Here is a 15080-nt window from a genome sequence, read left to right as displayed (position 1 = left end):
TTTTTTTAAGATTTTATTTATTTGCCTCACAGACAGAGATCACAAGGAGGCAGAGAGGCAGGCAGAGAGAGAAGAAGGGAAGCAGGCTTCGCTGAGCAGAGAGCCAGGTGCAGGGCTCCATCCAAGGACCCTGGGATCACGACCAGAGCCGAAGGCAGAGGCTTAACCCACTGAGCCACCCAGGCGCCCTCTTTTTTAATCTTTTTAAAAAAGATTTTATTCATTTGAGAGAGAGATTGAGCCCAGCAGGGGGACCTGCAGGGAGAGGGAGAAGCCGACTCTTCACTGAGCAGGGAGCCCAACGCCCGGCTTGATCCCAGACCCTGGGATCATGACCTGAGCTGAAGGCAGACACTTTACTGCCTGAGCCACCCAGGCGCCCCCCAAAAGGCAGAAACTTACAAGAAGAAGCAGGGGCACCTGCTGGCTCAGGTGGGAGAGCAGGGCAACTCTGGATCTCAGGGTCGTTGAGTTGGAGCCCAACCTTGAATGTGGGGCTTACTTAAAATTAGATGGATGGATGGATGGATAGATAGATTAAAGAAAAAAGAGAAGCAGAAACATGCAAGGACCCAACATACCCTCCCTCTGTTGGCTAAAGCATCATGTGGCTAAACCCCAAGTCAGGCAGTGGAGAAGTATCTGTCCCTCTGGGAGGAATGCAGGGACGGATGAGGGACCGCCACTAACACAGCCTGCCAGGGTGGTTTTTGGCACATGTTCTATTTTTGAAAATTCCTTTTGCATTTTCCTTTTCTATTTTTGTTCTCAGAGTAACTCCATGATTCATTTCCTTCTATGTAATGTTACTTGAAATTTTATAAAGAAGGGGAGGCTGGGTTTACCACATAGGTTAGTCCTGTTGATGTGAACGTGGTTATAGGTGGTGCAGTAAGAGCTTATGCTTGCCTGCAGAGGGCATGGAGGTAGGTCGACTTTTCTCTGGCCTTTCCCCACCCGGGGCAGAGTCAGTGGTCATCGTGTGAGACGCAGAGACAGATTCCTACTGTGCGACAAGCAACCTTAGAACGACAAAGTCATGCTTTGGTGGAAGTTGCTCTCACCTCTGACCACAGTGGGGCGCCTCATTGTTAGAAGGTTGGGGTGGGGAACAGTTAAGGACCCTGCAGACCGAGAAGGCACTTTGAGACTGAAAAGCAAAGGAGGCCACTCCGTGCTGTTTACATGGAGTTTTATTCAGGGTAACTTACTGATGGGGGGACCGGACAGACCATGATCCTGGTGCTACTCTCCGCCAAGTCCAGACCTTAATCCACAGCTTTTATAGAACGGGGGGGGGGCTTTGTGGTGAGGTCAGAGGGTGGTTATCTAAAGTGGTGCCATCTGTGCACTGCGGGGAAGATCAGAATAAGCCTTCACCAATTCTGTTCAGGCCACGTAGGCATGAGGGAGGTCGTTGCACAGACATGACCAGGATGCAGTTGGGATTTTCAGCACTCCTACACCCTGAGCCAGCAAGTTGCTATTGAAATTGCCAAAGTTTATTATGGTCAATTTAGAAGACTCAGCCTTCTAAAATCTTATGATGCCCTGACTTGTGGCAAATTATACGTTTTGTCTATGTTTGTAGCTTCATCTAAAACCATAATCACACTATACATCTCTTGACAGCAGGGACAGACTCTGTCATCTCTTTAAAGGACAACAAGGTAATGGACAGTGAACTAGAGAGAGGGCAATCAACTCAGTTTGGGTGGACTGGAAGGTGACTTTGAGGAGAACGTTTGAGCAGAAGCTTGGAGGGCGGGAGGAACTAGCCATGTGAATATCTGCGCCCAGAGCCTTCCAGGCAGAAGGAACAGCAAATGCAAAGGCCCTGGGTGGGTTTTGAGGTTGGGCCATGTTCAAGGAACAAAACAAAAGAAGGGGGAGAGTGACAGGCCAAACCAGGCCATTGGGGGCTTAGGGGTAATTTGGATTTCATCCTAAGAGTGTTAGAAGGGCTTTTAGGAGAGAAGTGACATGAGGAGATCTTTTGCATTTTTTTTTTTTTAAGATTTTTTAATTTATTTGTCAGGATAAGCAGGGGGAGCAGCAGGCAGGAGAAGCAGGCTCCCTGCTGAGCAAGGAGCCCGATGCAGGGTTTGATCCCAGTACCCTGGGATCATGACCTGAGCTGAAAGTAGCTGCTTGACTTAAGACTGAGCCTCCCAAACATCCCACAGATTTTTTACTTTTGAAAGATTGCCCTGGGGTGCCTGGCTGGCTGAGTTGGAAGAACACGTGACTCTTGATCTTGGGGTTGTGAGTTTGAGCTCCACATTGGGGGTTGAGTTTACTTAAAAAAAAAAAAAAAAAAAAAAAAAGCCATGATTGCTCTGTGGGCAATAGGCGGTAACAGGAGAGGCATGGTTTGAGCAGAGAGACCAGTCAGGGATAGGGAAGCCTGACAAGGTCATTGCCAGGGATGCTGCGAGGTTTGGATACGAGACATATGTCGGCTACAGCTCCAAAGGGACTTCACATTGGGGTGCCAAGGGCATGAGAGGTCCTCACAGTTTATATTCTTCTAGCAAGTAGTATTTATTAAAGGACTTTTGTTTTCTTCTATTTGTGAAGAGGATCTAAATGAAAAGACAACAGAAAATAATGAACAACGGGAAGAGATCATTCGCCTCAAGCAAGAGAAAAGTTGCCTGCATGATGAATTGGTTTTTACTGGTAAAACTAGATCATTTATTTAAGTGACTGAATAGTTCTATGATTGTAGCCTAAACGTCCTGTGGCACAACTATAAAGGAATTACACTTCTCTCAAAATAGTAACTTTTTAAATATACTTGGAGGGACCAGGCGGGACCAGGCAGGGAATATTAAAGTTGTTATCATGCCTCCCAGTTAACCCTGTATCCTCTTATATAAAACAAGGAGCTACCTTCCCTCTCTTCTAGCGTGAGTGCGTGACTACACTTCTCACTGAAAACAGTATGTGTGCTTAAAAATCCATTAAGAAAGGATCTTATGATTTGAAGAAGGAAGGATGTTTGTACTTTTGCAAATACTAGGTAAAAATTGGGAATTCAATAATTTTCAGTTTTGCAAAGAGATCACCTGTGATTACAGTTGGAGAAATGCAGATGTGTTTTGTTATATCAGCATGAACCTGAAGTAGTAATGTTAAGGATGAATTTTTTCATGATTAAAAATAGCAAATTTTGGGGCGCCTGGGTGGCTCAGTGGGTTAAAGCCTCTGCCTTCGGCTCAGGTCATGATCCCAGGGTCCTGGGATTGAGCCCCACATCGGGCTCTCTGCTCAGCGGGGAGCCTGCTTCCTCCTCTCTCTCTGCCTGCCTCTCCGCCTACTTGTGATCTCTGTCAAATAAATAAATAAAATCTCTAAAAAAAAAAAATAGCAAATTTATCAATAGTTTGCCTTGGGCCCCTTCCAGATAAACATAAAAATTGCATTCTTTCTCCCCATCCACATTTTTCCCATACTGTCCCTTACACACCCCACTAGTTTCTGCTAGTTCAGACCTCTCCCTGTCTGCTCCCAGTTGAGAATCACTGATTTATAGATCTTATCTCTGTCCCCGCTAGCCAAATTTTATTAGGCTTTGTATTTAGCATGAGGAAAATCGTAGATTTGGAGGTGAAGTTCCAAACAGAATTAATTAAATTGATATTTTTGGGGTCTAGTTATATATACCCTCAGTGTCCTTCCTTCTAGGAGGAGAGTGCATTTCTATAAGCTAAAGGGCAAAATGCATTATTAACATTTTTTCACATAAAATAGAATTCTTAATTTTCATGTCATATGATAAGGATGAGGGAAAATGCAGTTTTCTACCATTAGGGGTCACTATTTCTGTTATTTCTAGAATGCTCTCTCAAAGTTACTCTATTACTAAAAACACATATTTAAATATATATAAAGATATATATGTATATTTTGATTTGTTGATTTACAAAAAATCTTTGGATCAACTTTTGTGTGCTAGGGACTCTGTTAGTTGCTAAGAAACTCGTAGGCTCACAGAAAATCCATTTTGTGGAGCACCTGAGTGGCTCAGTCGGTTAAGTGTCTGCCAGGGTTCTGGGATTGAACTTCTCATCAGGCTCCCTGCTCAGCAGGGAGGCTGCTTCTCCCTCTCCCTGTCAAAAAAACAAAACTTTTTTTTTAAAAAAAGGTTTCATTTATTTATTTGACAGAGAGAGACACACAGCAAGAGAGGGAACACAAGCAGGGGGAGTGGGAGAGGGAGAAGCAGGCTTCCCGTTGAGCAGGGCGCCCGATGCGGGGCTCTGTCCCAGGATCCAGGGATCATGACCTGAGCTGAAGGCAGACACTTAAGAACTGAGTCACCCAGGTACCCCTCAAAGAAAATCTTTTAAAAAAAATCCATTTTGTGAAATAATGATTTTTATCATTTCCTAAGCTGATTCCTTTTTTTTAAGATTTTATTTATTTGACACAGAGAGAGAGATCACAAGTAGGCTGAGAGGCAGGCAAAGAGAGAGGGGGAAGCAGGCTCCCCGCCAAGCAGAGAGCCCGATGCGGGGCTCAATCCCAGGACCCTTGAGACCACGACCCGAGCCGAAAGCAGAGGCTTTAACCCACTGAGCCACCCAGGCGCCCCTGACTTCTTTTTTGTTTAAAGATTTATTATTATTTATTAGAGCAAGCAAGCACATCAATCAGGGGAGGGGCAGAGGGAGAGAATCTTCAAGAAACCAATATTTGAACACTTAACCCACTGAGCCACCCAGGCGCCCCCCCAAGCTGATTTCTTAAATACTTTTTCTATTCATGCCACTGTCTCAAAACAATTTTTGTATGTTTAAATTATAAAAGTGAATTAAACCTAAAAATAATTTTATTTTTTTTAAGATTTTACTTATTTATTTGTGTATGAGAGAGAGAAAGAGCACAAGCAAGAACAGCGGCAGGCAGAGGGAGAAGCAGACTCCCTGCTGAGCAAGGAGCCTGATGTGGGACCCTGTCCTGGGACCCTGGGATCAGATCGGCCTGAACCCAAAGCAGATGCTTAACTGACTGAGCCACCCAGGCATCCCAAGCCTAAAAATAATTTTAGAAGGCTTAACATGATAATATGCTGTCAGGTGCTCCGGCTAAAATAGTGCGTATTTTATTTGAAGCTGGAAGATGTCTTAAAAATACACTTTTCTGTTACGTTCAAAACTTTTTCCCCCTCTCATTGAAGATGAAGCTCTTCATGTAAATAAGCTTAGAGACATGTTTCATCTGTTTGTACATAACTGCTTATAAGAAGTTTGCAAATAAAGCGAGAAAACCAGTTCACATTTCTGGGGCCCTGACAGTCCTGTAAGTGAGGCCCCATGGGATCGAGTGATTGCCTCCATTCTCCCAGGCAGTAAAAGTAGAGCCTTGGCCGGAATGTGGCAGCTGCAGACTTACAGGCCCCTTTCCCCTGCGCTGTCTTATTCAGGCTGCTTGCTCAGACATCCATCCCGGGTGTACAATACCTCTTTGTTTTCTGTGACCGCTTTGTGAAAATAGGCGGCCCCACTCCACTTGGATCTCTCAGCTAAACCCAGACATGCAGAAAAGTATCTCATCTAGGAAAACATTTATATTTATAGTGGAGTTGCCTCTTATGCAGTGATAGATTATTCTAAAGTCAGATTAAGGCAAAACTCAGATATGTTTAAAATTGAGCTGCGCCTGGGTGGCTCAGATGGTTAAGCGTCTGCCTTTGGCTCAGATCATGGTCCCAGGGTCCATGGATCGAGTCCCACGTCGGGCTTCCTGTTCAGCGGGGAGCCTGCTTCTCCCTTTGCCTGCTACTACCCCTGCTTGTGCTTTCTCTCTCTCTCTGATAAATGGATAAATGAAATCTTTAAATAAATAAATAAAATTACCCTTGAGGGGTGCCTGACTGGCTTGGTGGTTGGAGCATACAACCCTTGATCTCAGAGTCATGAACCCCACATTGGGTGTAGAGATTACTTAAAAATAAAATCTTTAATAAATAAATAAAATTATTCTTGAGCTCCAAATAAAGTAGTTGGCTTTTGTTTAGGGGCCATACTATATTCAAAACAAGTATCTCTAAACAGTAGGAATTACACCCAGCGTGTCACAGTGCTGTTAGTACGAGAGGGAGGTAGAACCGAGACCAGGAGAGAGTCACAGATGCCTTGTGGGCATTGCTTCTACTATTAAAGTAGCTGTGATTCCTTTTTTAAATTTTTTTCTTTGTGCTTATGATTGAATTCGTAAACTAAATGCAGCTCTGCATAACTAATGCAAATCCGTTACATTTATGTGCTTTCATTATGGCATTGACTCACGTAATGCCAAGAAATAATTTCAGAATTGAATAGAAAAGATGGAGTAGTTTAAACCTGGCCACAGGGCTTTCACCGGGCTTCTCTTCACATTTTCGATTTTGTGCACGAGGATTACCTTTGAAAGTGGGGTGATACTACAGACCCCCATCGGAAGGGCTGAGCATGAACCATGCTGGGGAGAGGAGGTGCTGTGCACAGACCCCATCAGTTTCCTCTGCCTGGTCCCCTGACCAGGCCAACAGAATAGCAGTCTAGTGGAGTTGCAAAGTGCTTGCCTTTGTCCTTAAAGGTTTTATGCGATGTCCAGATGTGAAGTGATAATAAAAATGTTTATGCTTTTTCATCCATGAGAAAAAGGACATGTAAAGAGTTTTATGAAAGAACCATAGATATAAGTTATAAATTTTTATTTATTTATTTTTTTAATAATTTTTTTTTTAATTTATTTATTTGACAGACAGAGATCACAAGCAGGCAGAGAGGCAGGCAGAGAGAGAGGAGGAAGCAGGCTCCTTGCCGAGCAGAGAGCCCAAGGCGGGGCTCGATCCCAGGACCCTGAGATCATGACCTGAGCTGAAGGCAGCGGCTTAACCAATGAGCCACCCAGGCGCCCCTAAATTTTTATTTATAATTGAATCAGATTTACTTAAAATTTATTCATGTAGAGGGTTATTTTTTAAGATTTTATTTATTTAAAATATTTGATAAAGAGATAGCAAGAGAGCACAGGCAGGGGGACAGCAGAGGGAGAGGGAGAAAAAGCTTGATCCCAGGACCCCAGGATCAGGACCTAAGCCAAAGGCAGACGCTTAACTGACTGAGGCACCCAGGCATCCCTCATTTACCAAGTTCTGAAATCGTTTTTAGAATATAGCTTTCTCGTGCCCTAGCTGTAGTTAGTGGAGTGTCCGTGTTTCAGCAAAGTGTTGATGGTCTTGGTAAAAGAATGAAGATTAAAAAAAAAAAAAAAAAAAAAAAAAATGACCGAGAGAGACACAGCAAGAGAGGGAACACAAGCAGGGGCAGAGGGAGAGGGAAAAGCAAGCTTCCCACCAAGCAGGGAGCCCGATGCGTGGCTGGATCCCTGGGATCATGACCTGAGCCTCTGCTTAACAACTGAGCCACTCAAGCGCCCCAATAATGAGGATTTTTTTTTTTAAATTCTCTTTGCACTGAGAAAAATTGAGTGTATAACTGTGTATTCAAGAGAACTCAGAATCTTACCTATCCGGTGAAGCGTTTTCAAGAAATAGGAAGTCTTTAAAGGAGTGCTGGGCAAATTTATCTGCTGTGCGGGCACTTTATAGATACAATTGTCTTTGGTCTTTGGTCAGTGACATATATAGGAAGGGCCTGATTATGAGATTATATCAACTGGCTTGCATACTGGTAGAAATCATGATTTTGGTTTTTTGTCCCTTGTAATGTTCATTTTTTTCTGTTGTTAGAGGTAGTATGTTGTTTGGGTTTTACAATCAAAATGCATTCATAAGTTACTCATGTAATGTGAAAAAAATTAAAATAATATGTATTTTATTTTATTATTTCTTTTAAAGATTTTATTTATTTATTTGACAGGCAGAGATCACAAGTAGGCAGAGAGGCAGGCAGAGAGAGAGAGAGAGAGAGGTGGAAGCAGACTCCCTGCTGAGCAGAGAGCCCGATGCGGGGCTCGATCCCAGGACCCTGGGACCATGACCTGAGCCGAAGGCAGAGGCTTTAACCCACTGAGCCACCCAGGCGCCCCAAAATAATATGTATTTTATCATGCCCCCCTTAAAAAAAGAGAGGAAAATAATTGTCATTAATCCTCCCATCCAAAAAAAAGCTTCTTTAAATACTTAGGTGTATTTGCTCTCAGACTTTTCTTGTGTTTATGTATACAAAACATACATTTGATACAATTCTGAATCCTTTTGTGACTCAGCATTAATTATATTGTGAAAATTTTCAAATTTGGTGAAATATCTAGCCAGAATCACAGATTAAAGCTCTTCCCAGCCACGCATTTTGCAAATTTTAACTTGAGGAACAAGGGGAAAACAAGTTACTGGAACATTAAATTTTTGGAAATGAAGAGGTTTGTGTTGATATGGCTGATGAAAAATATTTTAATAATATTTGTTCTTAAATAGCAGAGAGAGAAAAAAGGAAAGATGAGTTACTTGATATTGCAAAGTCAAAGCAAGAGCGCACAAACGCAGAACTCCATAATCTGAGACAGGTACGTCCCCAATTACACTGTTCTTACTATTTGGGAAGCTTTTATAAACAAACAAATAAGGAAAAGTACGTGTCAGTTTTTGTTTGTCGTGCTTTTGGGACCCTAACTACATTAAAGGTGTGTCATATTTAGCATAGCTAATAGCGTCTTGCTTTCGGAAATGAAAGGTTTGGAAACTAGTGACACTAACAAATCTGAATGCTAACATAGGAAAAATAAAAGCAAACATATTTAGCATATTTCTCTATCACTGATCTGTTTTAGCATTTGAATGTTGGCTCAATATAGTTTTGTTGTCACATCTTACTGATTTATCAATATCTACGGCAGATTTATGTAAAACAACAGAGTGATCTGCAGTTTCTTAATTTTAATGTGGAAAATTCTCAGGAATTAATACAGATATATGACTCAAAGATGGAGGAATCAAAGGTTCTGGAGTCCAGGTAATCTTAGCGAGATGCTGTTAGTATGATCTTGTATTTTATTTTATCATTCAATCTATTAAGTACTTACTATGGGCAGGTATCTACTATCATTCCTTATATGGTAGGAAATCCACACATATGAGCTAGTAATTGTCATTATGATTCCGGGTTGTAATGAGACCTGATCTTAGAATTTTAGGCCTGATCCTGATTTTAGCCTCTTGATAAAGGAAATGCATTAGCCTTATTTGTATGTCTGTTGTATACAGGCTTAAGCTCAAGCAGAAACCAGAGGTGACTCACTTACTCCTTCGTGAGGACTCCGAGTTTAGTGTTGAGCACTCACTGAGCTGGGAGTGGGGAAAATAAAGATACAGAGGCCATGGTCCTTGCCTAAAAGAGAGAGCACCGACAAATGGTATAAATAACTGTAGGAGTTCAGCTAGCCGAGGGCGATCTCTGCTTTTAGCTGGATTTTCCTGTTTTCCTTATTAATAGGAGACACCTTTTCTTGCTTATAATAAGCGGTGTGTGAACTCAATTGGTTTCTGTAAAGTTAAAATATAAATATATGAGGTGTGGTTTAATTTAATAGGCGTTTAACTGTTCCACAGTTAAATTTAGTCTACTTTTCCAAGCAGAAGTATGACAAGAAGTCCTGAATGGGAGCAGGAATTAGGGAAGCTCCCGGCCACTAGGTGTGACCATGTAACCACGAAGGCTGGCTGCCCGCAGCGTGGTAGTTGTAAGAGCTGTTGGAAGGCAGGCAATGTGACCGCTGTGCCAGGCTTCCTTTTCTTTCCAGGCCTTTGGCTGTGGGGGGTGTTGACACTCTAGCTTTGTGTCTTGGCTGCTGCTGCTGCGGGAACATACCACACAGACCCAGAGCGCCCTCACAGGCACAAGCCCCTACCGTACTGTATACTTTGTTGCCCCTGAGAGGCCCTTGGGCTAGGCAATCGAGGTTGTTCTTTAAGAGTGTAAAATGACCTATGCCCTTTCAGGAGGTGGGGGTTGAGTTTTCGAGGGCTCAGAACTCTCCAGATTTGAATGCCTGAATACAGAAGACATGGGACATGAAGACAGTTTATGAAAAGGTTTATCACGTTTGTATATATTCTTAATTTTTTTTTCTTAATTTTTGTTTTATGCACACCTGTCATTCTTACTTTAAACCAGTTTTCAGTATGTCGCCATGTAAATATCTAGCAGGTAACTGGGATGGTCGTGAGTGCTGTATGGTAGACATAATTGGCACTTTCCACTGTGTCTCTGTCCCTTGAATCTCTGTCCCCTTTCAGTCCTGGCTTTACCTCTTTTTCTGTGAAACTAATAGAATTATGAAGGGAACAGATCAATCGACAAGTATTTACAGAACACTTAATGTTTGTGAAAGGCTATCCTAAAGTGCCAGGAGGATTAAAATGGCTCTACATATTAAGAAACCTAGTAGTCTGTTCAAAAGGCAGGACATATGCATGAAAGTTAGTGAACGATGTAGTTATGATAGGAAGTTCACTGTGTGATTAAGTAGATGATATACACAGTAATACAAGGACCATGGTGTGGACAGTAAGCGTGGTGGGAGTTGAGGACAGGGAGGGCAAAGTGAGCGTGTGGGCTTGTGGTCGGAGAGACTTCTGGAAGCTGGGCTGAAATCAGGCTCTGCAGAAAGAATCCACGTTCTCCCTTCTGTTTTCATTTCAGACAAATGGGTCTTAATAGGATTTAGCTCAGTGAATGAGGTTTGGGTGAAGTATCTGGAGTGACAGTATCAAGTGTGTCTTACAACTTCCGTTTTTTGTTAACGCCACCATAGCAGAGACATGTGTTTGTCAGACCTTGAGAATCACCGCCCGAAAGTCGACATCAAGAGGGAGAAAAATCAGAGGTCATTGGTTAAAGATGCAAAATTTGAGACCACGTTCCCGCAAAATCGGTCAGACAGGAGCCCCTGTGATGTGTGCAAAGAGAAGAAGCGACAGGGTAATCCTTCGTTTGGGGAAAAAAGTGTATTTGCTATCTCATCTCTGTTTACAAAAGACTTACTGGAGAAGCAAAAGTCTTGGTCTCTGGGAGGAAAAATGCAGATCGAACCGGAAAACCAAAGTAGATTGTGCAAGATCCACGCCAAGTCACCAAAAGGTAATGGGATCGGGATTCAGAATGAAGAGAAACAACTCTCCGACACATCCACGTCATCTGATGAGAGACAGTGGCATGATGTCAACGTGTACCTGGGCCTGGCCAGCTGCTCCGGTTCCAGACAACCAGAAAAGCCGGATGTTGAAAGTCAAGATGACATAGAAAGGTCTGGAGTCTCCTGTTGCCATAAAAATGAGACTTGTCTGGGGGAGAGTGACATGTATGAATCCAGGTGCTGCCACCCGAGTAACTTCATCGTTGAAGCCCCAGGCCCCATGTCTGACATGGAGTGGATGAGCATTTTCAAGCCTTCTAAAGTGCAAAGGATCGTTCGCCACAAATCTGTGTGTACTTGTTCGGAAAGTGCCGGTGGGAGCAAGTACAACTCCGCCACGAGGTTAGTGACGTTTTGTACTGGGCACCGCCACTGCTGGGCCGTAGAAGGGGCTCCAGTCGTGCTGCCTGCTCACTGCTCAACGGAGAGCAGCGTTTGCAGACACAAGTCGTGTAGGAGGGACCCGTTACTGTCTTCATCAGCACCCAGGCTGTTGAGTTTTCCACTGTGAAGAGTTTGTACCTAGAACAGCTTCTGAGGCAAAGGTTTTGTTTGAAAACAAAGCCGGTTGTTATGAGTTGGGTAAATATGTTGTTTTAAAAAAAAAAAAAAAAACTAACAGCAGGGTTACTTTACAGAGTAGAATGCTGCTCTGGGGCATTCCTCAGCCCTGGATCCAGTGTGAATTGATAAGCTTTCTGTGCAGAGATCACAGTCCCTAGACCCCAGATAAGAACTTTGCCCACAGCCTCCCCAGCACCCCCCCAACTGCACATTTAAATGTCCGACTGCTTTTGCCTTCCTGTTCCCTTTAAGTTTCCCAAATTTTATTATTTTTTAAAATCATGCAAGAAAAAGAATATTTGTATGTAACAAGTTGGTAAAAGTTAGTAGTTTTTTTAAGAGAAGAAAATGGATTAGCTATTAGCGTAGGCTGTGTTATTCGAACTCATCTTACTGTTAGAATTGCTGAATCTTGTGGTGGAGGGCGCCGTAATAATGTCTGCTATTTTTAAATAAAACCTAGCTCTTCGATCTTCAATTACAGAAAGGACAAAGTTGCTATATCGAGAACCTATTTTAATCCTCACACCGACTGTCCTAGGACTTGATGGTGAAAATTTCTTCCTGATATTTTCATCGTTTGGATTTTTCTTTGGCCCTTTGAGAAGCCTGAGTCATTAAAAAATCATACAGATAGTTATTCTGTCAGTTGTGAAGTTAAAAAAAAAAGTTGTCCCACTAAATGTTTTTTTGTTTTTTTGTTTTTATTTGACAGACAGAGATCACAAGTAGGCAGAGAGGCAGGCAGAGAGAGAGGAGGAAGCAGGCTCCCTGCTGAGCAGAGAGCCTGATGCGGGGCTCGATCTTAGGACCCTGGGACCATGACCTGAGCCAAGGGCAGAGGCTTTAACCCACTGAGCCACCCAGGCGCCCCTGTCCCACTAAATGTTATCTGTTCATATTTGTTTTTTAAAGATTTTCTTTAAACAATTGGAATAGGAATAGGGCACACCTGCACATTGTTCACTACTGAGCACACATATAGTAAGGGAACAGTTTATGGTAGATTTAAAAGACTAGTGGACATATATTAAATTTAACATGTGAAACAAATTCAAATTTAAATTTGGAGTTTTGTTTCAAGACCCTGTGGACCTCCCTGGCTTGAAATAGTCCAAGCCACCTGTGCCACCGGCAAAGGCACATGCCAGGACCTCACATGACAAATACGTGATTAAATAGAAAAGATAATTGTGTTTTCCTAGTTTTCCTTAGATTATAAGAACTTACTGTGTACCTGCTCTATTATCAGACCACCATTCTGTTGGACAGATAGGGGTTTAGCTGTAGAGGGAGAAGCGGTGGCAGCCTGTTCTCCTTCGGTTGCAGGGAACATGGGAGGAAGCGGCTCCAGTGCTCCTGGTCTGTTCCAGAACAGCTTTCACAGGTCACTGCGCTCTGAGCCCACCTTTGAAGAACACACCTAGAAGCTTGGCTGCGTGTGTCTGTTCTCTACTACTGAGGACCCATCGGAGAATTAGTAGCTGACAGTGCTGTTCTACTTTGACAAAAGGACTTTTTCAAAGCATTAATAAAAATCAACTTCACAAACCAAAAACCCCCAATTTTTACAAGTTTAACCTATGTTGGGGCACCTGAGTGGCTCAGTGGGTTAAAGCCTCTGCCTTTGGCTCAGGTCATGATCCCAGGGTCCTGGGATCGAGCCCCGTATGGGGCTTTCTGCTCGGCGGGGAGCCTGCTTCCTCTTCTCTCTCTTTCTGCCTGCCTCTCCCCCTACTTGAGATCTCTGTCCATCAAATAACTAAATAAAATCTTAAAAAAAAAAAAAACAAAACAAGTTTAACCTGTGTTAATTTTTTTTCCTCCCTTTTAGATGCCTCCTGTGCCTTGAACCTTCTTTTTTGTTTTCTTGTTTTGGGAAGGGGGAGGGAAATTCTCTGTTCTGTTGTTAACCTTTCAACTAAGAATTCTGATTTATGGGGCGCCTGGGTGGCTCAGTGGGTTAAAGCCTCTGCCTTCGGCTCAGGTCATGATCTCAGGGTCCTGGGATCGAGCCCCGCATTGGGCTCTCTGCTCAATGGGGAGCCTGCTTCCCCCTCTCTCTCTGCCTGCCTCTCTACCTACTTGTGATCTCTCTCTGTATGTCAAATAGATTTTAAAAATCTTTAAAAAATTATTAAAAAATTAAAAATTAAATGGGGCGCCTGGGTGGCTCAGTGGGTTAAGCCGCTGCCTTCGGCTCGGGTCGTGATCTCGGAGTCCTGGGATCGAGCCCCGCATCGGGCTCTCTGCTCTCTAGGGGAGCCTGCTTCCTCCTTTCTCTCTGCCTGCTTCCTCCTCTCTCTCTGCCTGCTTGTCATCTCTCTGTCAAATAAATAAATAAAATCTTTAAAAATAAATAAATAAAATAAAAAAAATTAAAAATTAAAAAAAGAACTCTGATTTAATTCTTATTGCACAGCGTATGCATTAATGTATACCATTCTACTTAAGTGTTCTATTCAAACCTGTAATGTTCTACTCAGACTTGAGCTTCTTCATTAAAAAAAAAAAAACTTTTTTTTTTTTTTGGTCCTCTTGATACTTTTAAGTATAAGAGTATTGGTGATATATGTCTGATATTAAGATGTCTGCTTCTGTTTGTTTTTATTATTCATAGTGAGCTAATTGCCATCCAGCATTCCCACTGTTCGGGTTCTTCAAAATCTGCCCCTAGAGAGGATGAGAAATTGATAGAGACAGAGCGCTCTTCAGACGCAAAGAACTCACCTAAGATTCTGTTATTCAACAACAAAGAGGCACCATCGTCCAGTGACAAGGTTTGTATTTTGCTTAGAAATACCCAGCTTATGGGGCGCCTGGGTGGCTCAGTGGGTTAAGCCTCTGCCTTCGGCTCAGGTCATGATCTCAGCGTCCTGGGATCAAGCCCTGCATCAGACTCTCTGCTCGGCGGGGAGCCTGCTTCCCCTTCTCTCTCTGCCTACTTCTGATGTCTCTATCTGTCAAATAAATAAAATCTTAAAAAAAAAAATTACCCGGCTTATTCAAGCAAAACTCCTCCTCAACAGACTTTTAATTCTTCTGTGGTACTGCTTTTTAGTGTGCTTAATTTTGGTCATTCTTCAGTTTTGTTGTTGTTGTTTTTTAATTATGGAATTTTAATGATATCATTTAACCAAAGTCAGAGTTCCCTTAAAATATTATCCTATAGATTACAAGTCTAGTTAAAATGTCCCTCAGGCCGTCCAGGTGATTGGTAGATACATATATACACACACACATATATTTTATTGTACTTTATTTTATAGATAAATCTTTAAGATTTGTTTCAGAGAGAGAAAGAGAACAAACAGGGGGAGTGGCAGGCAGGGGGGAAGCAGGCTCCCACTGAGCAGGGAGCCCAATGT

The 15080-nt window shown here is 42.7% G+C and overlaps 1 protein-coding gene across 5 annotated transcripts in view; it reads left to right on the top strand.

Annotated features, from left to right (window-relative positions):
* The window catches only part of LOC111156438 (coiled-coil domain containing 62), a 42307-nt gene that overhangs the window by 11064 nt on the left and 16163 nt on the right, over positions 1–15080 (top strand). For 2 of the 5 annotated variants that reach the window (XM_022517345.1, XM_022517347.1), the window contains 5 exons: positions 2581–2682; positions 8432–8520; positions 8851–8966; positions 10768–11490; positions 14333–14492. In XM_022517345.1, coding sequence (XP_022373053.1) covers positions 2581–2682; positions 8432–8520; positions 8851–8966; positions 10768–11490; positions 14333–14492 — 1190 coding nt within the window. The remainder of the gene's footprint in view (positions 1–2580; positions 2683–8431; positions 8521–8850; positions 8967–10767; positions 11491–14332; positions 14493–15080) is intronic. The other 3 variants (XM_022517343.1, XM_022517346.1, XM_022517344.1) reach the window with 3 other exon arrangements.

This window comes from Enhydra lutris, unplaced genomic scaffold (genome assembly GCF_002288905.1).
Source record: "Enhydra lutris kenyoni isolate GAN:26980312 unplaced genomic scaffold, ASM228890v2 scaffoldscaffold46, whole genome shotgun sequence".
Lineage (NCBI taxonomy): Eukaryota > Metazoa > Chordata > Mammalia > Carnivora > Mustelidae > Enhydra > Enhydra lutris.
The sequence above is the reverse complement of the archived record's forward strand: the minus strand, read 5'-3'. Positions and strand labels throughout refer to the sequence as shown.